General features: G+C 41.4%; 1 protein-coding gene and 2 long non-coding RNA genes across 8 annotated transcripts in view; 1 reads left to right on the top strand and 2 right to left on the bottom strand.

The window, feature by feature from the left end:
* Positions 1-14,883, top strand: part of LOC120721343 (A-kinase anchor protein 13) — a 125,678-nt gene extending 110,795 nt beyond the window's left edge. For 4 of the 6 annotated variants that reach the window (XM_040011610.1, XM_040011605.1, XM_040011607.1 and 1 more), the window contains 8 exons: positions 1,137-1,292; positions 3,912-3,985; positions 4,862-4,906; positions 6,846-6,896; positions 7,087-7,359; positions 8,633-8,815; positions 9,258-9,555; positions 12,216-14,883. In XM_040011610.1, the coding sequence (XP_039867544.1) occupies positions 1,137-1,292; positions 3,912-3,985; positions 4,862-4,906; positions 6,846-6,896; positions 7,087-7,359; positions 8,633-8,815; positions 9,258-9,555; positions 12,216-12,268 (1,133 nt within the window). In that variant the 3' untranslated portion in view covers positions 12,269-14,883. The remainder of the gene's footprint in view (positions 1-1,136; positions 1,293-3,911; positions 3,986-4,861; positions 4,907-6,845; positions 6,897-7,086; positions 7,360-8,632; positions 8,816-9,257; positions 9,556-12,215) is intronic. The other 2 variants (XM_040011609.1, XM_040011608.1) reach the window with 2 other exon arrangements.
* LOC120721345 lies at positions 8,380-9,308 on the bottom strand. Its single transcript, XR_005693156.1, has 2 exons — positions 9,202-9,308; positions 8,380-9,068 (listed from the first exon to the last, which is right to left on the bottom strand). It is a non-coding gene; the product is annotated as an uncharacterized LOC120721345 (long non-coding RNA).
* Positions 14,884-15,064: 181 nt separating the features above from the next.
* LOC120721344 overlaps positions 15,065-25,700 on the bottom strand; it is a 164,357-nt gene continuing 153,721 nt past the window's right edge. Inside the window, exon 4 of the long non-coding RNA XR_005693154.1 lies at positions 15,065-15,748. This is a non-coding gene — a long non-coding RNA (uncharacterized LOC120721344). The remainder of the gene's footprint in view (positions 15,749-25,700) is intronic.

Here is a 25,700-nt window from a genome sequence, read left to right as displayed (position 1 = left end):
AGACTAATGAGCGTGCTGGTTGGAAGGCCCTCTCCTTCATCATCTTCAGCATTCCTAACAGTGAACTGCAAACTCAGCAGGCTGTGGGGCCTAAATTAAGCCACCGTGGCCTTAACAGCAGTGCAATTGCATTGTCTTAACTGTAGAGAGGTTACATGAATAATGCCATTGTGTTCTAAGAATTGGAAGCAAAAATAATTTAAGAGAGTTTGATCTGTTTTAAGGATTTTTACCAGTAAATGTGGATTTAAGACAATTTTGGACTTTTTACGGCCCATTGATGTCCTCTTGTAGCAGAGTGACATCAAGCTTTGAGTAATAATGAGGTGAAACATTAATTTTGATTATGTATGCTGGGAAATCCTTACCGTTCTTAAAATGTAGTTGAATATGACTTGAATATGACAAAATGAAGAGAAAAGCTGAACCTGTTGTTGGTGTGTGTTCTTGTCTGTGAAGGAGCCGAGTAGCTTCGGTGGTCAGAGTGTGACTTGCGTAAGGAAACAGCTCCTTATTATTATTTAGTCCCGCTGCAGGCAAAGAGTGTTCCACAAAAATCTGGAGCTGGTTAAAAATACAAAGGATTTGTTTTAAAGTTTACAGGTTTGGTAAGTTTGTGACAGTTCAAAGAAAAACAGGCTGCAGCTCTAATGGAGGTTGGATGAATGAAGGAAAACTCCTGTAATGATTATAAGTTTTCAAACTAGCAGTAAAAGTTTACCTACTCTACAGCACAATGTCTTTTTCACCTCGTCCTTGTAAAGCCTGGAGCAGTAATTGTCCTTATTTGATATGTGAATTGGCAGCAGTAATGTGATTTCTCCTCCTCAGGTTATTGTGTTTTACTGAGAATCTGCCAGACAGGAAAGGTCACAGTGTTGCATCAGTACACTGTATGCTGATAGCAATGCACACATCTTTTCAGAGTTTCTATACATTTCAAATTGCGAAGATGTTTAAACTTTTAGTGAAGAGGCTCTGTGGCGCTAATAGGTTGTCAATAGTTGCTTAGCAACAGGAGCCGGTAGCAGCCTGCCAGGATATATGGCTGCAGAGCTGAACTGTAACACAGTTAGCTGGATAATTCACTTACTGACCTGCACGCTGATGTTTCCTTCTGTGTGTGTCCGTGACAGTGGAGACGTTACAGACACTGGTGAATGGCAGCCTGGGCGGGGCCATGGCCAGCGTCCAGGAGGGAGGAGGAGGAGGTGGTGCGGGGCCGGTGTGTTTGCCCCGCAGGGCTGAGACCTTCGGAGGCTTCGACAGTCACCAGATGCACAGCAGTAAGAGTAAGTGTGTTGCTCTGGACATTTGCTGGTGTCTTTTTTCCTTTACGTTTTATTTTCTTCTTCTTCTTCTTTTTTTTTTTAAACATTGTGCAATCCAGTGCAGGGAAACATGCTGAACCCCCACCTGCTTGTCAAGATAACTGCACCGACTTGGTGACTGGACTGCAAATGTGTAACAACACTGCTGAAAGCCAAAGCACAGTTTTTAAAAGTGGAATATTTCATTTTTCATCTTGAAACGGGGTTTTGGTGGTCATACCCACCTCTCCCCACAATTCCCCTGTTCAGAGCAGTTAGATAAAACATTTCAGACGGAGGCTTGGACAGCAGAGCTGGAGCTTCCTGAGGGAAAGGTGGCCTGGGGCGATATCTCTGAACTGGTGGCTTGCAAGCTGATAGTGTCGAATCCATTGAACCACAAGAGCTCTAAGAGGTCCAGATCTCTACATCGCCAGCATACCTGGAAAACTACAGCTAAACAATGATATTTTTGTCTAAGGGGGATGTCTCTTAAACACTATTGCAGACTTGATTTATTTAAATAAGCAAACATAATGAAATATAGAGACTAATGTAAGGGAATATAACAGATAGATAAATGTGTTGACTGTTAATTATATTTTAAAGTAAATGTAGACTTTACACAAGTCTCTGTAGGTGGAGAAGGAAGAAAATGTAAATAAAAGAATAGCAGTGAAACTAAAAGAATGTAAAAGAAAAAGGCAGAACATAATTCATAATAAATAATAAATCAGATGAGATGTCAGATTCAACATAAACACAACATGAATGTAGGTCAGCAGAAAATCTTTTGATTCCTTCCCGAGTTTCTGCAGAGACTATGTGAGAGCCACGTATTTTATTGACATAGCAAACCCGGCTGTAACCTTCACAGGAGTCACTTGTTGACAATATAAAACCTGTAATACTTTGGATTTTTTTTGGTGGTGGGGGAGGGGGGGAGGTTACAAAAGCTCTCCTGCAGACTGTTTGAGAGGTTGCATATCTGAATGGCCTGCTCTGCTGCACTGATCTGTCAGACTTTGCTTTTCACTGAAATGTAGTGAGAATTTCTCATTTTCCATATATCCAAAGAAATGATGGCCGCCAAGGAAGTCAACTCTGTGTCAAAAGCATGAATTATATCTACGATTCCCCCAATTTTAAGTGTCATTTCTGTTTTTTAAAATCATAGAATTTCACTATCACACAAAATTGCACAGGATCTCTCTCTAATGGTAAACGAAGGACTTTTATTAACCTTGTCGGAAACGACAGGGTGCAGAGAAAAAGTGTTTCCTTGCAGGGCGGGGTTGATCAGCTTGAGGTCTCGGTTGATGTTAATATTAATCATTATATCACCTCACCTTATTTCAGTATGAACACCAAACAAATTCTTAATTTGTACACCACGTCTACCAACTCTGTTTAAGTTACAGAGTTGCGGTGTTCATTTAGCTAATTTTGTTCCTCTTCTGGGGCCTGATTAGAAGCCGGAAGGAAAATTGGTCAAAATGCAGACTGCATAAGTTAATAGACTTTCAGCATCACAGCTCTGTCATTAAGATGTGGAGATTTGACTATAATTGCAGTGTATTTATTTAATGAAATCCATGTGTCATTTAGATGCCATTGTTTTTCAGCTGCAGCCCTGGTGGTGTTAAATGACAAATGTGGGGAAAAACAACCCAGCAAAACTACAAAATTGGTAAAAATGGATCTGAAGAGGTTGATTTTTCCAACCTGTAGTTACTAAGTCTCCATCCTGCTTCATAAAACACGAATTTTGCTTTTCAGTTACATATTTGTGCTCATATTCGCCACCAAAACTTTTCACCAAGAAGAAAGAGTTTGCATTTAATCACCCACATTCTGATAAGTAACCATAATTCAGGCTGGGCCATTGTAATCAAGAGGTTGTTATTTCCATCTGCAGTAGTTTAGATTTGGCGGTTTGGCTCTGTTCTGGGACGTTCCCGCTCTTCCGTGTGCACATATGTGGAAGGAAAGGCAACATGAGCTGCCATAACAGAACAGCCATTAATGACAGACATTGTCACCGATGAAGTTTTAGCATTTAAAAGAGGATCTGGGGTGGTGGTGGGGGTTGCAAAGCAGCCTGCAGATGTGCCACAGCTGTGGAGAGGCTAAAGGTCCTGGCATGATTTGGTGCTGGTAGTCTGTAGCTGCTGTCACCAGGAGGCAATGTCAAAAATATGTGGATTACCTGGCATGCTTCATATAAGTCTGTGCTCTCACTGATACTTCAAAGAAAATAAACTGTTCATTGACATGACATCTGACCACTGCAGTGTTTCGGATCTTTTTCTGTGTGTTTTCTTTCTTTGTGGTGAACTTGTGATCTGCAGTGCTTTCCTTTCCTGTTCACCCTAGCTGTTTTTGGTTTGGTTTTTCCCCCAGCATTTGACTTTGACTGAGCAGAGCAGCTTACTGTTGTTGGGTTTGTTTGTTTGTTTTTTTGAGGACATAGCCTGTTGTTTTGGTTGAATTCCAGTCACATTTGTCTTTTTTCATATTCTAGCTCTTAGAGTTCTCCTTTTGTCTTGCAGCACTCTTCTTGATCACATCTTTTTTTCCTGTGGTTTCTCTTTATATCAGGTGGAGACAGAGATGAGAGTGAGGATATGGCGGGAGACCTGCGCAGGACTGAGTCCGACAGCGTTTTAAAGAAGGTCTGCATCCCAGCAGCCAGTTATTCTCCTTGACTCTGAAGCCAATGTGCCCCTACACGTCACAGAGAACCTGAGGGCATGTGTGGGGGTGCATTTGTCCTCCAACACTAACAATACCATTAAGATGAATTTAACTGCTTCTCTCCCTCCAGTGAATTAGCCTCTTGACTCTTCCTCCCAGGTCCCGTTGCTAATGGCGACCATCAGTTGTGTAGGATTCAATAGATGATGGAAATGAATGGAGTGCCTTTAGGTGCTGCTATTGTAGTTCTGCACTGGATGCCAGCCTTTGTAGTCATTTATACTGCATATACCAGCAGCTGGACTGCACATTATTGTGTCTTGAATCTTTTAGCAGAGACAGGCTACAGTAAACGTAATGTACTGTTTAATAAAGAAAAAGGAGCCAGCTATTCACCAGGCCATTCCTTGTAAATGCTGCTCTCTGAAAACAGAAGGGAAGCATTTAATTTTTCTTAACATTTCACCCCAGGCATGGTGCCAAAGTTCAAAGAGAGTTCAGCAGTAAAAGAAGGGTGTTCAGAAGTCCGAGTCATCATTAAAAAATACAATGCAGAGTTGATTCCAGCCTTCCATCTTCTATTGTATTCACGTTGGTCTGTGCCGTTCTTTTGTAAACTGAAAATACCTTTTTAGAACAGTTCGTCTCGTCCCCGTTTAAAATAAAGCGGCACGACACTAAATCCGTCATACATAATCATAGCCAGATACAATTAGACTTCACAGCACACCCACATGTGCAACTTTAATCACATTTGCTCACTGATATATACAGTATACACAAGAGCAGATGTTTGCATGCGAGTATATTATTGTGTTTTAGCTTGCTCAGTGTGTCTTAATGTTTGTGTGCAGGGAGGAAACGCCAACCTGCTGCAGCTGCTGAAGAGGAACAGTGAGGTAACACTGACTTCCTGTGTCTAATTCAGTTCAAGTCGCTGTTTACATAGAAACTGCCAAAACCCTGTGTCAGCGGCATTGTTACCGGCATTAATCAGCGTGTTGTCTCAAACAGCAGTAAAGCTCAAGTTCAGCCAGAATGCGTCGGCCCAGTTTGAAATCTGAAAGTCTTCCACAAACCTTTAACCACAGCACTGATCATGACTCAGAACTGTGATGGACTGTTTCCTCCTTTTGGTTTTGATCGACTCGTTTAATTATTATTATTCACTTGTTGAGGTTGATTTGCCGCTAACAGCTTTCCTTTTGCCACCTATCAAACACTTTTGTACTCCATCAATAACAACATATAAATTTTTTTAGAAATTCAAATTTGAAATTGTTTTTACTTAATCTAAACGACCCTGCTGCCCACATTTAGGGATTTACTGCTGTTTCTGTAAAAAGCTCTGCTAAGTAATAAATAACAAAATAGCTCAAAGTGAAAGTGAGCGTGTGCCAAGCAAAGTAAGCTGTCATTTAATAAAAGTAGGAAGAGTTTTAAGTGAAAATTGTTATTAAAATGCACAATAATCAGAAGCAGCTCATGCAGCGTAGCGCTGTAAAATAACAGGAAGAAATAAGGCTTAACTAATAAATATGATATTTTTGCAGCATCAAAGAGCAGTAAGCAGTTAATACAAGACTAAAAGTCTAAAACCATGTTAGTGGGTCGGTGAAGTTGTTTGCGTTTCATGTTGCTAACGCTGCACGCGATATAAAACCATAAATGGTGCAGAGCTTAGGCTACATGACTTTTGCAGCTTTGGGAGCATTTTCAACTGTAGGAACAACAGGAAATCAGAACATTTGATCAGGAAGAGATACATTGTCGGAAATCTGTGCAAAAATCACTGTGAATAACTTTTAAGCTGATATCCAGCCCTGAGCTGTTTTGCAAAATGGCAAAATGGGTATTTAGAACCTTTTATTTGAATAAGTCATAAACTTATTTAAGTATAATAAAACATGAACCATAAAAATATGCCCAAAGTAGTTCTAATTATTTTATTTCTTCAATGTTTCTTCCTAAAAGTATTTTATTTAAAAAGTAAAATTACTCCTTAGTCAGAATAGCCAGTCTTTAGCAAAGAAAAACAAGGGTTAGAATAAGTCCAAGGGGGAAACGAGTTAAGGAGGCTTTCCATGGCCTCCCTTTGTACATGCCTCTGTCTGCAGATATGGGTCCTATTCTGGTGTATTGATGCCTTTGGCTCCTTGTCATATTCGTTGAGCTATTCCTGAACATTTTTTTGCAGTGAAGCAGGGAACATTTTCCTGGTGGTTTGTGTGCTTTTGATAATATGAGTGTGCTTAGTCAGTCATGATGTGTAGGTCAGTGAATTAAAGTAGCATTTACAATAATGCAAGACTTAACGATTCAAAGAAGATCAACATTTGTAACTTCATCTGTCAGCGGTTTTATTATCGTGGCTGCAAAGTGTGATTTTAAAGCAATACTTGGTTTGTGGAGCTATAAACAACTTTAAGTTTAGTAAAATCAGTTTTTTATTATTATATTAAAATATTCTGTGTGACACCACAACATTTCCTCCAGACGTGTCACTTTATGAAAGCTGTTTTGTTTAGTTCGCAGTAACGTGGTTTGGATCACTTTTGAGTCCTTGTAAACACGGATGACAAATACAAGGTTACTGTGCTAATATCTGAGCGCAGGAAAGGTCAGATCTCTGTAAAGTTAAATCAGCATATTGTTATAAATTGATATTGTATAAAACACCGCTACCGATAATGGTGAGTTTTAACATGTCAAGTGGAGCAGGAAGTAAGGCAACATCAAAGAGCTTTGTCCTTGCAGCTGAAGTGGATTTTTCTCCTGGATAACAAGAACACAGCCGGAGGTTTGAGGTTATACTCACTGCTCTCTCTTTTTCAACAGCAGGTCCTCCACAGTGTCTCCAACCTGCATCTTCTGCTAAGCACTCTGCAGGTATGATGGTTTCTAAGCATGACAATACATCCAGCGCTCCAGTTTAGAACTGACATGATGCAAGTCTGTGAAGCTTTCCAATGAAAAGAACAGAAAAAAGACCTCCATCCACACAGAGCCAGTGCAGAATACCCCACAATCCACAGGATGGGTATGTCTAACCTAATCTCTGTGGCTCTGTCTAACACAGGCAGTGGTAGTCCAGCAGGACAGTTTCATAGAGGACCAGCGGCAGGCCCTGAGTGAGCGCTCGTCCTCTTGCACATCGTTATCACGACCGTCCTCCCGGCCCAGCTCGCTGATCGAACAGGAGAAGCAGCGCAGCCTGGAGAAGCAGCGGCAGGAGTTGGCATCCCTGCAGAGACAACAGGCAGCTCATGCTGAGGAGAAGAGGAGAAGAGAGAAGGAGTGGGAGCTCAGGGAAAAGCAGCTCGCTGAGAGGGAGGCACAAGTGCACGCACAGGTAACTATGCATCATCTTCCACTAGCCCTGTTTATTATTAATAGTTTCAGGGCAGCTATAATTCTGACAGTAACCCCCCAGGATGGTTTCATGCTGCAGTGTTTCACCTCATGCAGTGTTTTATCTGATAAATTACAATGCGTACTTGTGCAGGGCATTAAAGTCTTCTGTGGTGCTTTAAAGAGATGGTACACTGCCTTCAAATATAGCTTTCACTGACAAGCTTGAAACGCTGAAAGAAAAGTTGCAGGGTCAAATTTCATCTGACAAGGCTGCAAAGGCGTGGTAGTAGCTTCACCTCCACGGCTGGCTGAAACGTCGCACTAACTAAAGGCTGAACAACATGCAGTAAACATTCTGTCTGTTTGTGAATTAGGGCAGCTGTGGCTCAGGAGGTAAAGCAAACCATGTAGTAGGTTGGTGGTTTGATTTCTGGCTGCTCCAGTCTGTGTGCCAAAGCATCCTTGGGCAAGGATATTTGACACGTTCATCATCTGTCTGAATGTTAACTTAAGATGTAGAAAAAAGTGGGTGAATGAGACACGTGAGTGCTCAATTGTGCAATTTATGCTCATTGTTTTCCATATTAAATTAATGCCAAATGGCAGAATGATTACAAAATAGTGATCACTTAGTCATCCAGATCTGCAAAGAAACTAATGTTTAAGAGTTTGAGCATTACAACAGTACAAGAAACCCGAACTATTCGAGCAGACATGGAGATGATTAACGTTCTGTTTACTGGTAGTGACTGCACCTTGGATGATATGAGCAGTATATCCTTGCATCTGTCAAGTGGGTCATTGTTTGTTTAAATGAATTTCACACTCATTATCACCAGCGCGTGTGATTCCCTGCAGTGTGTCCCCAAAGTTTGAATACTTAAACGATAATAAGTTGATTGTGGGCTGAAATCAACAAGTTAAATGCAGTTGTGATCAGCTTCATAATGCACAGCAAGCAGCAGCACCTGTGGAGTTATGAAGTTGATTTAATATATGAGGAGACAATAAATTATTCAGTCAGCATTGGTAAAGTCTAGACTTCAGTTTTTTTTTCCCAGCTTATTTTTTCCTGTTGGGGAAACGTGCATTAAGGAGAGGTTGAGACACTGAATGTGATCACAATATTAAATCAGGCAGTCATTAGCTTTTATTCATTCAGGCTCAGTTATTGCAGGTTTCCACTAAAGGAAAGGAGCTGAAAACATACGATGTGACGCCTCACGTGTCTGTCAGTTCAATAAATCAATCTACACTTGTATCAACCGCTGCAGGAAGAGGAAATCCTGAAGCGGCAGAAGGACCTGGAGGAGGAGAAGCAGGAGCTGCAGAACAAGAAGGAGGAGTACCAGAAGGACCTGGAGAGACTGAGAGATGCCCAGAGGAAGCTGGAGAGGGACAGGGAGGCTATGCAGCGGCACCTCAACAAGATGGAGGACCTGCGTCTAGCTGAGGTGAGCAGGGACACTCTGAAAATCATAATAATGATAACACAATCTGCTGATCCCTGCAGGGAAACCGCCTCTTCTGTCGCCCCCTCAGCTGCAGGGGAACACGGTGTGAGCCTGGAGGGATTCATTTTTTGCGCTCAATGACACTCCAGCCTGGTTGATGTTTATGGATGCTTACAGCAGAGGCTTGAACTTGGGTCCTCTTAAAAGTGGATTTAAAAAAAGCTCTTGGCCACATTTTAACTGGCGAGCATCGCTGCAACACAAACCAAACAGCACTGTTATGTTTCTCCAAAAAATCGAAATATGATCATTTTCCAAAACTGAGCTCTTCTAGAAACAGTCGTGCTCATCATTTAGCAAAAAGCCTTTCATGCATATTCACATACAGATGTAGACCGCAGCTGTTCATCTTCCTAAGCGCCTCTTGTTCCTTCCTTTCCAGAGGACTCCCTCTACAACGTCTGATGAGTTCGCTGGCAGCTCCCAGTCTCTGGAGCTGGACCCGCTGGAGTTCTCCTCCTCCTCTTCCTCCTCTCTGCCGAGGCTGCAGCCCCAGCGGTCCAAGCCCAAAGGGAAAGGCCTCAATCCCTTTACCTCATCCTCCACGAACCTCAAGGGCAGCGAAGGCAACAACCAGATCTCAAAGAGCCTCCTGCAGCTAGCCAAGAACAAGGGCAAAGATGGGAAGGAGAAGGAGAAGAAGAAGAAAAAGGCCAAAGGGGGGAGCGCACAGTCAGCAGGTATAAGATGATAAACTGGCTGGATCGAGTCGAATAGTTCAGTGTTTCACAGTGAGTCAGCAGGTTGGAGTGGAGTGCTTTTTGTCAAGGATGTACTGTGTTTAGTTATTATTGAAAAGGAGACATTATTGGTAGACATGTGGATGGATGGATAATGGAAGGAGAAGGAAGGATATGTCAGGTCTACAGCTTAGTGCAAAGTTTCAAGGTAGTTTTTTGTTTCCTGCCACAGTGCATCATCTGTCACGACCAGCCAAAAAAATGAGTGTTCTTTATGACTAACGTAGAAAAAATAATTATTTTTTTTGACCTTATAAAGTTAGAATTTTTTTCAGATATTCTTTTAGTTTCTGCTAAACTGCAGCACTTCAGAGAAACCACCACGGAAATGATTGGAGACAAAATCCAAACTGTTTATTCTGTTTAAATGTATGCTCTTAAGTATCTAATCTGAAGCCAAGTCGGAGTTAGACGTATGAAAGGAGAATGTTTCAAAGTTTTACCTGCAAAATTCAATCTTTGTGTTACTATCCCACCACGACAGCTCAGTTTGATGACACTGCCTCAGGAAACAGAATGAAATGTAAACTAAAAAGAAGATATTTTAGGAGAGAGCCGCTTGAGTTGGAATATACATTACAAACACGAAGACTAGATTTTATCTTTTGTTTTCCCCTATTGGAAGAACATGAAGAGGGAGTTGCCTGTTTTCCTACTGCCCAGTTTACATGCATGATGGTGTTTCTAGTCTAACTGCATTAGAAGTACAAACAGAATAAAAAGGCTCCATATAAATACCTCAGCCAGAAAGAAACGGGTCCAGAATTATTTACATTTGCATTGGATTCAGAGTGGAGGAATATTCCGTTTCCTAATCCAATTAAAGAAAATTTGAGCATTTTTCCTGCACAAGTCCACCGTGTTGATGTACATATGCGGTGACGTATGCTTCTGCCCTTTGTAGAATCTGCTTCTGATCTGAACAGCTCCTTTCTGAATTTTTTAAAATGCAAATGCTTAATGAATAAATAACACTTAAAAAGAAAATCCACCTTTAAAGAGCTGATCAGTGATTAGAAATGCATTGTGCATCCCTGCATGTAAACACTATATTGCACCATATTAAACCACTTTCTGTGTCAGCTGTTAGCCTGATATGTTCTGTCACAATGAAATTGATCAGAATGATCTGAAGCCAATCTTGTTTTAAAGCAGACTTGGAAAAAACTGTGAGCTCAGTGAGAAGCAGACGTGTAATTTTGGTCACATGCTCAGATCTGCTCAGGCTGTCATGAGGTCTCACATGCAGCTTAAATTTGTTACAATATTAAATTAGTCACAAAAGTAAATTATTCAACTGTCCTACATTTTTAGGGGGATCTTGAACACTGTTAGAAGTGAGCTTATGTCTGACACAGAAGAACTACACTTGTTATGAAACACATGAACTACATGTAGATGTGAACTGATGGTTCTGAAATGAGCAGTGAGCCAGCATAAGGCCACACAGTTGGGACTCCCTGTTGGTAACAACATATCTTTAGGAGTTTATTTTGTGTTTGCATTAAAGTGCCCAAAGGGGAATGCTAATATCCTACCCAGCTGTGACTGCAGCAGTGTGTTTGCTGTGTGTTGTGGGTCTCTTGATGGCAGCAGAGTTCAAAAAGAGATACTATAGTGTTGAATTTAGACTATGCAGTTAACCCATACTGGCCAGCTTCATTATACAACTCCACCAGTAACCGTTTTCAGTACGTGTTACTAAGAGCTTAAACAGAAGCTACGGTGTCATTGATGACAACCACCACCCTTGAGTAATGAATCGTTTATGTTTAAATTAGCAGCAAATAAACATCAGTGACAAAAATGGTGTCCACTAAACCATTTCAGATCTTCTTTTATCTTTTACTTTTATCCAATTCCATTTCAGCGTCACCATTTTCCCCACTATAATTTCCTGGATGGCTCAGAAAGATTAGAGGAAATGCTATAGAATTTTGAACATTTTCACTTGTGTTACTTCCATAACAGCTTAGAGGCATAAAGGCTTAATAAAGCCTGGACTTTATTCTTGGTCTTTTTCTCTGTGTTCAGTTCCAACACAAATTTGCCAGTTGCTGCTTCTGGGCTAATCACTGTAAATGTAAAGGCTGCTGGTGCTGGACAGTACTCACCCTGAGGCACACAGGCACACCCCCTGTGTTGCAGGAACTCTGACCTCCCCGGTTCATGCAGTGTGGACACTATTCAGACAAGTGTTCTTGCAGCAGTGATACGGGCAACTCTGAATTATTTGGAACTCATATTTCAATTTCTGTGCAAAATTTGGTGAAACTATGTTACAAAAGCCTTATAACTCAGATTCTCTCGTAGACTGTGGTTTCTCTTTTGGCCTCCAGCAATGGAAAATGGAGGACAAGCCTATTGTCCTTGAAGCCTTGAAGAAAAACAAGCTGGGAGTTTCTGCAAATATGTTGCTGTTACTAAATTTCAGCCATGAGTTGCATTTTGGAAGCATTTAGTTCTCGTTTTGGCATTTAGAGAATATTTGTGGGTTGCAAAATCCTGATGTGTATAAGGTGAAACGTCACCGGCAACTGATCAGAAATCAAAATCCTGTGTTTTCGGGGTGATGCTGACTCCTGTTCTCCTCTTCACAGACTCCCAGCCCCTTCCAGAGCCGCCTCTGGATGGAGAGATTTTTTTCTGCTGAGACAAGTGGCTCTCCTCCTCCTCCTCCTCCTCATCATTACCATGAACCCATCAAACCACTCTGACGGTGGAATGTGCTGCCAAGTAGTAACACATTCACCTGCGCACACAGGCTTTTTGAATCACCTTGAAAAGGCTTTTAGTTAATTTTCCATGTCATAACATAGAGCTGTTTAACATTACATGGAAGAAGATACATTTTATAATCAAATACCACAGCTTTTAGTTTGTTGGGAATTAGGATATATTAGGCTCTGCTGTGGTGTGCGTTTAGGATTCAGTTCAGTAGCTAAAGTGGGAAGGATGGACTAGCTGTGCACTTTTTCGTTATTCTATGTCCAAAATTCATCTTTTCCTTTTCCAAATAAATGGTTAGAATTTCTTCATTTTGAAAAATCAGACATCTGTGACAGCTCAGTATCACGCTGAAAGCATTTCACAGCGAATTGCCTTTCAGGCTCTTCCAAGTCTGTCAGGGGCTCGTGTGTTACGGCTGCCTTTTTTCCTAGAGCCCCGCACCAGCAGGCTGTGATGTTAATTTACAGAAGCAGGGCCTTTTCCATGCGACTTCAACCACACGTTCAAGGACACAGACAAATCCAAATGCCACTGTGAATGTCAGCGAGCTCCCTGTGGCACTGGAAACTCCTCACACCTAATCATATTCATTGACAGCTAATTGATGACTGAACCCACGGGGGGGAACTTACGGGTCCTAGCAACATTTCTTAATCAGAGAGAGTCCAAAGCCGTTTCAGTGCTTCAGTCGCAGTGAATCATAGCCCGGCGTTCGCGTCGAGTGTTCAAAAAGCAGATGCGATTAGATCCGCCGAGTCTGTCCCCAGTTTGCAAGCAAAAGGGAATTGGCTAACTTGTGTAATCCTTAATGATGACTTCATGCCATCAATCATGTTCCTTAATGAGGTTTTAATTTATTTGAATTATGGCTATCTCCAATTTGGAGTGAAGCTCTTCAGATGTGTATTTTCTTAGACGCTCAGTAATGAAAGGATTGAGAGTTATCTCTCTCTGTCTAATGGCTCAATTCATATCCTTTAGTGTGTTTTAGAGTCTTGGATGGATATTGGCTCGATTGTCGTTTCATCTGCCTGTCAATGGGCTTTTATGCAGCCCTCATCTTTCATCTGAGCGCCGACAAGCAGGGCTTTCCTTCGTTTTTTTTAATTGCATGTAACTCTTCAGGTAGCATACTAATGGTTTCTGTGTGTTAAAGAGATCAACTCTCTCTTTCGCCTCCTTTCAGTTCCCATAATAGATTCTGCAGATGCACACAGCTGCTGGTCGTAGGAACGGAGGCCGTTAATTTACGGACAAAGCAACCGCTTAGAGGGAATGAGAGTGGACATTAGCTACAAATATGTTCTGTTGTTGTTTCGTGACTAAACCGACTCAGCAGGTAGCTCGTGAGTCTCTGATCATTTCAGGATTAGTCAACACTCATCAGTGTTTTTGAGCACTTTGTCCTAAAAATGTTAACACGTTTATTTTTAATCAGTGTGAGATACGAGGAAATATGATTTCTTTTTTTTTAATCAAGGGCAAAATGATCCAAAGACGGTTAAAGTGTTTAAGTAGATTCAATAAGGGGCTGTGAGCTTTTATGGAGTTTTTCAAAGATGACCCGTCTTAATATTTAAGACCTGCGAAGCTCACGCTGTGGGCAGGACTACCTGCGGGACAGGTAGGAAGGACAAAGAGACGTTTAAAAAGGATCCTCTTCCCATGAAAGGCAGAGCAGGATTGCCGAACTGCTTCCTTGCTGCCTCTTTTTCTCACGTTTAAGTGCTTGTTTGTTAACTCGCTGTCTCGTTGAGGATTTGACTTCACGTCCAGGCTGGTTTATTATAGTGTGTCTTGTAAGAGGCTTATGCGGCCTGCCAATTAGTTGCTTCATGTCTTTTGTTTATGGCTTTGGTGTAATCCTGTCAAAGAAACGGAGAGGGGTAGACTTTTGGTGTTGCTTTAAGGTGTGTTTTGACCACTAGGGAGCACTGCACCTATAACTAAACAATTTCCCTCCCTCACACAACAGCAACAACCAGAAAGTATGAAACTGTTTAGTTTTTTGTTTAGTTTTTTTCCCCCCTGTGACTCCTGCTGTGAGAAATTGATGTATTTTTTTCTCAGCAGGTCAGAGATAATGTGATGAGCGTGGGCTCTCACACTCTGCGACATTTTTCCCCACGGCATTTGTAATTGACTGCAGAAACAAATAAGTTGTCAGAGATTGTAATTGGTTATTCAGTGTAACCAGTCAGCAGCAGCTTTAATGTGGGGGGAATAAAAAGGTTGGAGGAAGCGACTGGGCAGAACCACAGACCTCTGTAAGGGACAATCAGCAGACACAAGTCGGGGAAAATGAACTCCCTCACCCAGTGATGATGATAAGCCTGTCCGAGAGACGAGTGTGTCCATTAGGTGAACCCTGCGTAGCCTTAAATCTTAATGATAAAATGCACTAGAGTAGAACCCAGCGTCTTCTCAGGAGAGAGGAGAGCTTTTATACCTCTGCTTTGAAAGGAAGGAAATGTTTGTACTATTCAACTGGTACACAGTTGTTTCGTTCTCAGCAATGTAAAAAAAAAAGAAGAAGAAAAAAAAGGGCAAATGTGTAAATATGATTTATGTATAATACAAATTACTTGTAAAAAATAATTGACTTGTGATTTATTGAAGCATTTTGTAAGAATGTTTTATTTATGTTTTATTCTCACCAACAAGGTGATAAACAATGTAAAGGTGTATTTCTCTCATAATAAAAAAAATACCACAATTGACATCCTGAGTGTTTGTGGGTTATTTTTTGTTCTGTCTTGGTCAAGCTTCAGTTCGTATACACTGTAACCAACATGAAAGAATTGTGACAAAATAGGATGTCTGCTAATCAACCAATAGGAATGTAATGTACAGCCAGTGTTGGGGAGTAACGGAATACATGTACCGCATTACGTATTTAAAAGACAAAATATGAGTAACTGTATTCCGTTACAGTTACTGTTTAAAAGGGTGGTATTCAGAGTACACCCTGAATAACGACTCCTTTCTCACTCTAGCGATGGACATCGTTTACAGATGATCTCATCTTTTATTCACTATGACCTGAAACTACTGATTGAGGACAAAATCATCAGAAACTTGGTTACAGAGGTCACAAGAGTGAGGAGGTCTGGTTTTCTGTTTTACTATTACAAGTGTTTTTGAAACCAGGAGTCGGCTGGCTTGACTTTTCAGACCCAGAGGCTACACCCATCTTGTATACGGTTTCTCCTGGTTTCTGTACTTAAAAAATAAATAAATAAATCAAACTAGATGTAGCAAAGAAGAAAAATCTAGTTCAATTTTGGCAGCAGATACTTGCTTGTATATTTGTCCTCCAGCTGTTGTTGTGATCGAACCATGGGGAATGCAGAGAAGTAACAGTGGTGCATCTTTGCCTTCATTCTGCAGATTCTACAAGAGGCTGCAAGAAAAAGAAAACAAAGTTTATGCGTGTCACATAGCGTGACTTGTAGTGAACTTACAAGACTGCTGATGTTATAGTTCGAGCCCAATGGAAACAGATGGTTTGAACAGCAGAATGGTGGGGCGTCTGAGAGGACCATATCAAGGTCCTCCCTTTTTGACTTCATACAGAATGGGAAGACTTGTAGTTTAAAAAAAACGTCCAACTTTCTGAAAGTTCTCAGCTTTTTGTAAAAAAAACAAAAAAAAACAGACATCACAGCAGTTCTTGAGAGAACAGTATGTTTTTGTGCCTTCAGGGGGAAGATTTTCAAATTAGTTTCTGCCCCAATAACTTATTAGATTTGCTGACTTATTTGTCCTCAACATTTATTCTAATTATTATTTTACCAACGAACGATACTCACAGAATTTAAAATGCACCACTTTCATTATTTAGCAGGATTTCCAAAAGTAAATTAATTTGTTTTAACAGAACATTATATTGTTAAGTATAATACACGCCTTCGGAGTGGGAGTCGCAAGTTTGTATCCAGTAAGGGTCCTAGGCTAGACACATGCTAACCAAGCCTACTGGAATTGGAATATGGAATGGAATTTTCGATACCCAACATTCACCAACAACAACAACAACAACTGGGATCTTCCCTTCTTCCATGCGGAAGAAGGGACTGATCTCACAGCTAGAGACTGACGACACATGCTACGGCAAGGAGGAGCCGGACGACAGGTCAGGGGGACGATATCATCACCCCCACCTGAGTTTGGGTACCAAGTGTGATGAAGAAAGGTTTGAAAAATTAAGTTGTTTCAAAGTACAGTGCTCAGGTTTCGACTCACTGCTGTCTCAAACTCCAGTCTCTGTTGCAACACACCTGAATAAAATTAGTAAGTCATTAGCAAGACTGTGTAGAACTGAGTTGACAATTTGATTCATGTTACAGCAGCTCATAAGTGAATGAACACGATGCAATAAAAGTACTTTTAGAACAAAATTTTTCCAAACACATTTTACGTGAGTAGGGTTAGGGGTTGCCACTTCAGCAGGCAGTCAAGTTCTATACTCTTGCTACTAATTTTATGCGGGTATGTTGGCACAGGGACACATGGAAAAGTTTCAGGACACCGGCCCTCAAGTACTGGAGTTTGACACCCCTGTTCTAAATCAAACTACATTAAACGATGTTGTAAAAGCAAAAAGCATCAACGTAAGGGATACAGAAAATCATTTTGGAAAGCTTGTAAACGTGCATGTTTATGGTATGATAGGGTACTTATTGGTATCACAGCTTCATCTTTAAGACACAAGAGGACCTGACATAATTAAGGTAAGCTTTGTCTGCAGCTACTGTGGTGTTAAAAAGTACAGAATGGCTTAGGCCAGGGGTGGGCAATTCCAGGCCCCGAGGGCCGGTGTCCTGCAGGTTTTAGATCTCACCTTGGGTCAACACACCTGAATCCCATGATTAGTTCGTTACCAGGCCTCTGGAGAACTTCAGGACATGTTGAGGAGCTAATTTAGCCATTTAAATCGGCTGTGTTGGTTCAAGGACACGTCTAAAACCTGCAGGGACACTGGCCCTCGAGGCCTGGAATTGCCCACCCCTGGCTTAGGCCATGTACAGAGTTTATACAGTAGAAGTTCTGCAAGGATAATGCTCAGGTTTTCCAGAGAACTGGTTGGTCAGTAACTGGACGTTTTGTATCATGGTGATGTAACCCGCTAAAAACTACACATGTACTTGGTGACTTATACCACCATGTGTATTAACAGGGTAGTCTGCCATGTAGACCCACACTGTCAGGTTACTAAAACTATAATCCAATTGACCATCCTTTTTGCCCACTTTGCCCAGTACATAATCCAGGCTGGTAATGAGTACAGTTTTTAACTGGGATTCTTTCTCTCCCCTTTATCCTGATCAGTATTCTGGTCCTGACTGCAGCAACTGTGTCTGTTTTGTTTTGGAAGCTTTATCACAATAATGGAAAAAAAAAATCATTCTCATTAATCCAATTTTTGTTCCAGAGGCAATTAAATTGCTATCACTAAATTGTGCTAATGCTTTGATTTCCTGTTTCCTGTTGTCGTGCTGCAGTTTGAACACCACCAGAGGAAAATGCTGACAGAGATCTTGATGGATTGACAGCAGTGGTGGCACACGGCAGCACTCGTTTCTCCTGATAAATAAAGAGCCAGCTGCTTTAATCTCTCCATGCTCGGCGGTGTTTTGCCTCTGGAAACCTCGACTGCGGAGGCTTTTTTCCCCCTTAACTGTAGGATCTTGTATGCTATGCCCAGTTCATCACCATGGGATCTTTCTAAATATTTCCCCATTTTGCTCATTCCACATATAAGCTCCAGAGACAAAATACCAGCTGATAAGACTCAGCCGTGTTGGTAGCCTGATAAGGTGCAGTGCAAATTCTGTTTCTTGGTCCAAACCCCTGTAAAAGTTCACCTATCTCTGTTTGGAGCAGCAAACAGCAAGTCTGCCTGTGACGTGCAGTGACAGAAAACCACACAGCCTCGAGTGAAAAGTGGAAGCTGGGAGGCAGAGAGGGAAAGAGGGGAAATAAAAGCATGAATATGTAAATATTCCAAATTAAAAATTTCATCATAGCTTAGAAGAAGAGGAGAACAGCCGTGCTGCTCATGCTGATAACTCTGTGAGGCTTGAGTGACTAACGATAAACTTCATGGTACATTCTCAGATTTATTAATTATCTGCTGCTGATAAGATAAATTTGGCATTGTTGAGCTAATTACCGTCACATGATAACTGTCTAAATCTGTCTAATTGATAGTTTGAAAGCGGCTTTGAATTGAGCTGAACTAGAACGGCCAACTTTATCGAAGCATCACCACTTCCCAATAGACTGATGTGTTACAGCAAAAGGCTTCACTTTCACTGAGAAATAATCTCTCTGCAGCTCGTTTTGCTCACTCGGCCTTTGGTCAGTAGAAAATAGAACTCAGAAACACTAATAAGACCATCACCAGCAGATCTTCAGGAGTGGAAGACGCACTCATATTTCCTTCATGAGTCAAAGGAGAAATACCACAATATAAAACCACAAACCTGCAGGAACCAATTTTAGCCATTCGGGGCAATAAACGTGCTGTAATCTCTGACATTTTCAAATTAACCCAATCCAGAAGCTCCAGAAGTTCCTCTTAGACGGGATTAGCCGTCAGTGCTCTTCATACTCACTTTACATGCAGTGATGTCACATGTTACCAGACTGAATTGTGGCTCCACTGCAAGACTTTTTTTCTGGTTATTTGCACTAAAAAGTTACATTTCAAGCCAGCACAGGCATCAGCCAATCAAGTCACATTAAGAAAATATCCAGACGGGTTCAGCATCAAAATTTAGGAGACGCTGATCTGTGCACTGTATAATCAACATGTGGATGTGGAAAAAAAACACACAAAAAAGTCCCAAAACCTAATCACCTATCATCATCGAGCACTGAAAATATATTTGTGTTTGAATCCTGTTTACATTGAATCATTACTTGTTATTAATCTCTGGCTCTTTTGTATGTCTTTTATCTTGTCTTACTCCCCTCACCCCAAATGGTCACATCAGATGGCCCCGCCCCTCTCTGAGCCTGGTTCTGCCGGAGGTTTCTTCCTGTTAAAAGGGAGTTTTTCCTTCCCACTGTCGCCAAAGTGCTTGCTCATAGGGGGTCATATGATTGTTGGGTTTTTCTCTATGTATTATTGTAGGGTCTACCTTACAATGTAAAGCGCCTTGAGGTGACTATTGTTGTGAATGCGGTATAAATAAAATTGAATGGAACTGACTTAAATTCTATTAAGGCTTCAAGTTATTCATTGCTGAGAGCACTTTCTCGGTGGCCACTTTCTAGGTGATTTAAAGGTGGGTGCTGTTTAGCATTTTGTTGTGATAAAGGAACAGTTGACAGTTTTATTCCAAGGATGAGTTAGCATCCCATTTAACAGCTGCATTCATACTGTCGCCTACGTGCAATCACACAAGCCGTGTCCACAAATCAGAGGGGAAACTTTTACAGGCTACACGACAAATTCAAGAATAAAAACCTACCTTAAGCCACATCATGAACCTGCACACATTTAGCACACTAAAATAAAAATCTCGCCACAGTTACAAATGTTAAGAAAGTGTAAAGTATAGTGTAAAAAAGCAGGAGAGACATGTTCTCTGACTGCAGAAGTAGATTAATGAACTCACCACACACTGGGACGTTTGGGTCACTGACTTTAAATTCTGAACACCCTCAGCGCATTTCCATTTGTTTAGCAATTTTGGAGTGAAATCGAGTGAGATCAGCTAGTTTTAAAACTAGCCTCACAAGCTGATGAATCACCTCCTTTTAGTTCCAAAGAGACATGAGGGGTACTTTGCAAAGTTTTACTTGCATCCCCCCATGTGCTCCAAAGTCCTGCTCGCTCATGCCACCATCTTGCTGCAGATGCAACAAGTTACATTAACCAGTAATAAGCTTTGTTTGTTACTGCAAAATCTTATCAGGAATGTGGATGGTTAACCTCTCATTACCAAAAAAATACAACAGAGTTTTACTTACAGTTCCAAAAACACATCATTAGAATTCAGCTGATGGGGCATAGTGACCTTTAGGATGGTCCTGGGCCCCCAGAGCCCGTCCATAACATCGACACTGTCGAGGAGGAACTTTCATGGGTTGAAATTAATAACAGGCAGTGTGTCAAAATGGCCTTCTTTCCAGCTGGAAGCTCCCTGTCACATTAGTTTTACAAACATCTCTTTTGAAATGGAGATCTACGTGGATAATCCTTCTGGGGCTGCTGTGGATTTTTTTTTCTTGTTACAATAAGCAAGTAACTGCTGGGAAAACTGTGGGCGAGCCTGAGTGGCACACTGTCCCTGCTGGCGACAGCCGTGGCCAGAGGCATTATATTTTCATGCTGTCCATCTGTGCCATTCACACGATATCTCACTTGACCTGATTGGTTTTTACTCGTCATGCTCACACTATGCTGCATGTCTTATCTGGTCTAGTAAGGATGGACTACAATTATCTGTAATCTGCTCTTTTTTAAAAGAAATCTTTGGTGACACTTTGGTGTCTGAGGGCCTCTGCATTTGTTTTCATCAAAAATACATAAAGACCCAACCACTGCTTTTATGTTCTGGGCCAATACTGCTTCCCATTTGGGACTAAACACATAAGAAAGAAGAAAAAAGGGCAACTTTGACTTTCTGTGCCACTTGACTGAACTACCTTAATGTCCTGAATTTAAAAGAAGTACCTTGAAACAAGTCCTCATTGTCTCAAAGCGTTTTTTTTTTTTTTTCTTTTTACCAGCAAAAGCTGTCATATGCAGACATCGGGTTTAAATGGCTTCAGCCTCTTTACGACCCTGAACAGGAGAAAGCGCGTACAGAACATGAATAATAAATTACAGCAGCTGAGTAGGCTCCTTCACCTAACGTGTCGCATCCTTCTTAGGAGTCATAGGATGAAAAGTTCAATAACAAACAGCAGAAGTTTAGGATGAGCAGCCGAGCCCCTAAACACTAAATGTGGCACAGCTGTGATGAACAGGAGTACTTTCTCCCAGCGGATATTTACAGAATGCTGAGTAGATATTATTCCAGTCTTCCTGCAGGTTGCAGGAAAATCACAGCACCACAGCGGGGTGAGTAGTTACGGCTGCAGCGGGGATACAGGGCGGGGAGAGCCTATGCCAGGTCCTCCATCTTGCTCAGAGATGTGAGGATGATTTAGGAGGCCTGTCTTTGCCAGGGTGTCCAGAGAAGGAGCGGGGCCGAGCAATCCTATTACTCCTCAATGACCCTGCCTTAATGCGCGCACACACACACACGCACGCACACACACACACACACACACACACACACACACACACACACACACACACACACACACACACACACACTGATTACACACACTTTCCAATGGCTAGAAGGCTCACACAGTGTGCAGGAAGCTGCCACCACACTTAAGGACCACACTGTAGTCAAAAACCAGCTGGCAGTGTACTTCAAGAAGCACCATCACTATAGCACAATGTAAAGCTGACAAGCTGTTCACACTAGAAAACCATTATGTTAATAACTTCATCTAATTCACTGCAATGATTTAGTAGGCGATATCCTGGCATTTTTAGCCAGTCTCACAGCAGTTCTGTGAAGAGCAGAGTTGGCCACATATATACAAATATCCTTTGTGCACAGCTGTGACCTTCCAAGTTCCCAGTTACTATGTTTACATGTTTTTTGCTCTCATTCATGAGAAAACAGGACTAAGACAAAGGTCTTTATCTGGCTAATGAAAATAAACATTTAGCTATTACTGCCATTCACCATCAGTCATGCAGATGGGGTTTTGCTACAGTTCAACCCCTTTCAAGGATGGCACTGCAATATTAGCACATCCAGAAACCCCTTAGAAGGAGCAGTGTTTTTCTTTGTGCAGATGCATTTTGTTAGCTGGCTCATTTGCTGACAACCCTAGACAGTATGAAAGATGGATGGAGCCACTGTGATGTCACCTCTTGGTCAGTAAAGTCCCATTATGAAACCTAATAAGAGGGTATTTTTGCCATTACACTCGTGGTGTTTTAAAGCTGGATGCAGGGAGCAAGTGACAAAGACGTGCAACTGACTGTCATTTACTCAAGCTGAGCAGACGCTGGATAATCCTTCTTCCTGACTCTAATAATGACCGTAATTTACAAAATTAACTTCATGTTCTATTCACTTTAACATGACCTCAGTAAACACTTTCATCAGATAAGTGTTTACTGAGGTCACAAAGCACGACAGCTGAGGGTTAGCTCCCAGTTTGGCCATTAAAAAGTACAAGTTTTACAGCACTTCCAATTTGCTTTGCTTTTCAGACCCTGTTATCTTTTTTATGTCTATCCGGTCGTTAAGTGATGACGTGACGAATACTTCCGGGCCTAAAGTAGTCTGCGTTTAATATGGCTTTTGTGTTGTTAACATGTTTAATGTTTTGTATTTTCTTCTATTTAAACTCAAAAAGCTCCTAAAACAGTCAGTGATCACTGTTGACCTCCCTCGGCTTTTATTACCGCTAATCTTAATATACCGCTTATATTATGCTAACATAGCTGTGTCGCTAGCGGTCACGTAGCACATCATTATATACCAGCTAGCCAAACTTCAGTAACCCTACAAACGTCACTGCTGTTTAGTTTTCTGTCTTCATTTATGTTGGAAGTGATAACAGAGCTGTACGTTTTAATTTGTTTCCAAAACCCCGCAGTCAGGACATGCTATATTGTATTTAGATGGAAGCTAGCGAGCTAACTTCCTGCTAACTTCTAACTCTGTTAAATGTCATAAACTCCGTTTTCATGGATGCCTGGATGTTAAACTCAATTGTTACACCTGGTAGAGCAGAACACTGATCATTTTATTAAAGATGAAAGACTTTAGACAGTTTTTCAACTCTCAGTAATGCCATAGTGATCGTTTGATATATGGACCTGCGGCAGAGTTTAGGCCCAGACACGGCTAGTGACGTCAGACTGAACGACCGGATATGTTCAACCTGCAGCATTACTCCATCTCCCCCTACGTTGAGCATTCTCTTCTGTCACGCCAGCTTCCACATGTCCTCCCTTACTACATCCATGAATCTTCTCTGTGGTCTTCCTATTTTCCTCCTGCCTGGCAGCTCCATATTTGCTCAATATAGCTACTGTCACTTCCACTGATAATCATAACATCTTCAACTCTGCCACCTCCAGCTCAACCTCCTGTCTTTTTGTCAGCGCCACCATCGCCATTCAGCAATTCTGAATATTGTGGTTCGGAAAGACGGAGCCAAAGGCTAACATGTACTGTTAAAAAAGAAGAGGACTTAAAATAGATCCTTGGGATGCCCCACAACCATGCTTGTACCATGCAGGCTATTGTGCTAGTAAATGGTGATTGGTCTGTTAAGGATTTAGAACAGGTGATCCTACTTCAGTGGCTCTTTCTGACAGAGAAGTTTCAATCACTCAAAGAAGAGGAAAATCAATTTAAAACTAGTTCTGCCACTAGCCACCTTCACCCTGCAGACATGTCAAAAACAAGGCTGACAGTATCAAAAACAGCATTGAGATCAAGCAGGACTAAAATGGAGCAGGAACCAGCAGACTGAAATATTGCATATCATTGGACACCTTCAACAGAGCAGGGCTTCAATTATATATTTCCATATGTCGATTTGGGTACCTGCTCCATTTTAAACTTGCTTTGGTACTGTTGACCTTTTCCAAAGATGCCATCTCTGACTTTCTCTACGCTCATCCTTTTCCCTCTTCTCTTTCGAACTGGTTGTGGCAGATGGCTGCCCCTCCCTGTGCCTGGCTCTGCCAGAGATGTCTTCCTGTCTTTCTCTTATAAGAGAATTCTTCTTTCCCGCTTTGCTACCACCTCGTTGAGATTTTCTCTCTTAAATTTTAGTGTATTTTTCTTGCAATATAACATGTCTTGGGGCAACTGTTGTTGAGAATTATCGCTCTATGAATCAAAATGAACTGAATTAACCGACACAACAAATGTGGTGAATATAATGGTTCAGATTTTCTATAAAACAGTGTTGTCAATGAATGGTGGCTGAGCCTCTTATAGTTTTTACTAGTCATAGTAAGCCAAACAGGACTTCAGCGTCTCTGTCAGCTCCTGTAAATCTTTTTAATGACTTTTAAGATTTCACATGGCATTCTGCTTCAGTAAATCACATGTTCACTGTTATAAACAGGCTGCCATTATCAGTAATGATCTTGGGACTATATGGACTGCAATGCAGAGCAATTTTCTCCTTTTTGTAAAATAGAAAGGACAAAACAACTACCCATGATTCTGCAGTCTGAGGTCTAAAATGGTAAAATAAAACACACACAGACACCCATACACGCACACACACACACACACCTCTAGACATTGAGCAAACACTCTTTTGCTAAACACGCGTCTCAAAGCCACACATGGACACATGAAAATGTGCCGGCATACGGACATGTGCACGTTCATATTGTCTGGGGATGCTCTGTTTGTGCATTGGTCTAGCCTGTTGCCGAGGTAACAGTTAGCCCATCTCATTTAAAGAAGCTCTTGATGACCTCGGTGCTGCTTATTGAGCTGTGATCAACATGTTTGCCTGTGTCACCTCGACTCCCCGCAGGCTGCAACAGCCAAAGAAAGTCTGGACGGAGGCAGAAAATGAACCTTTTGCTGCTGTTTTTGTTTTTACCCAGACATAAATGCATACATTATGTTCTGTTGTATGTCCTTTGTCAAGGCAGTATTGATGTACAGCAGTGGTGAAATTGTATCTGAATATTGGGTGGTGAACGTAAGGTGCAGAAATATTTTGAAACATAAATTCTGAGTGATACACTATATCTCATCTAGGAACCTTCTACTTCATACAGGGATGCTCATGAGATTAATCAGAATGACTAAATAAAGTATAGTCCAAAAATATAATATATAAGCTCCAGTCCCTCCACAACCCTGAACAGGATGGATGGATGGATGAGCCACTGAAGTAGGATCACCTGTTCTAAATCCTTAACAGACCAATCACCATTTACTAGCACAATAGCCTGCATGGTACAAGCATGGTTGTTGGTGCCAGATGGACACCAACAACCATGCATTGCTCTGAGAATTTCAGAAATTGCTGATCTGCTGTGATTTTTCTACACATTTCTAGAGTACACAGTGAATGATCCAAAAAATAGAAAATCTCCAGTGAGCTGCAGTTCTCTGAGTGAAAATACCTTGTAGATGTCCGACTGCTTCAAGCTGAGGTGAAGGGGAGGGGAGAGGGAGTAGAGGAGGATCTCTGAATGCACAACATACTGAACCTTAAAGCAGATGGGCTACAGCAGCAAAGACCATACCTGTTGATGCTCCTATAAGCTAAAAACAGGA

Source organism: Simochromis diagramma, unplaced genomic scaffold, assembly GCF_900408965.1.
Source record: "Simochromis diagramma unplaced genomic scaffold, fSimDia1.1 OVJJ01000603.1, whole genome shotgun sequence".
NCBI lineage: Eukaryota > Metazoa > Chordata > Actinopteri > Cichliformes > Cichlidae > Simochromis > Simochromis diagramma.
This window is presented reverse-complemented; position numbering and strand designations above follow the sequence as displayed.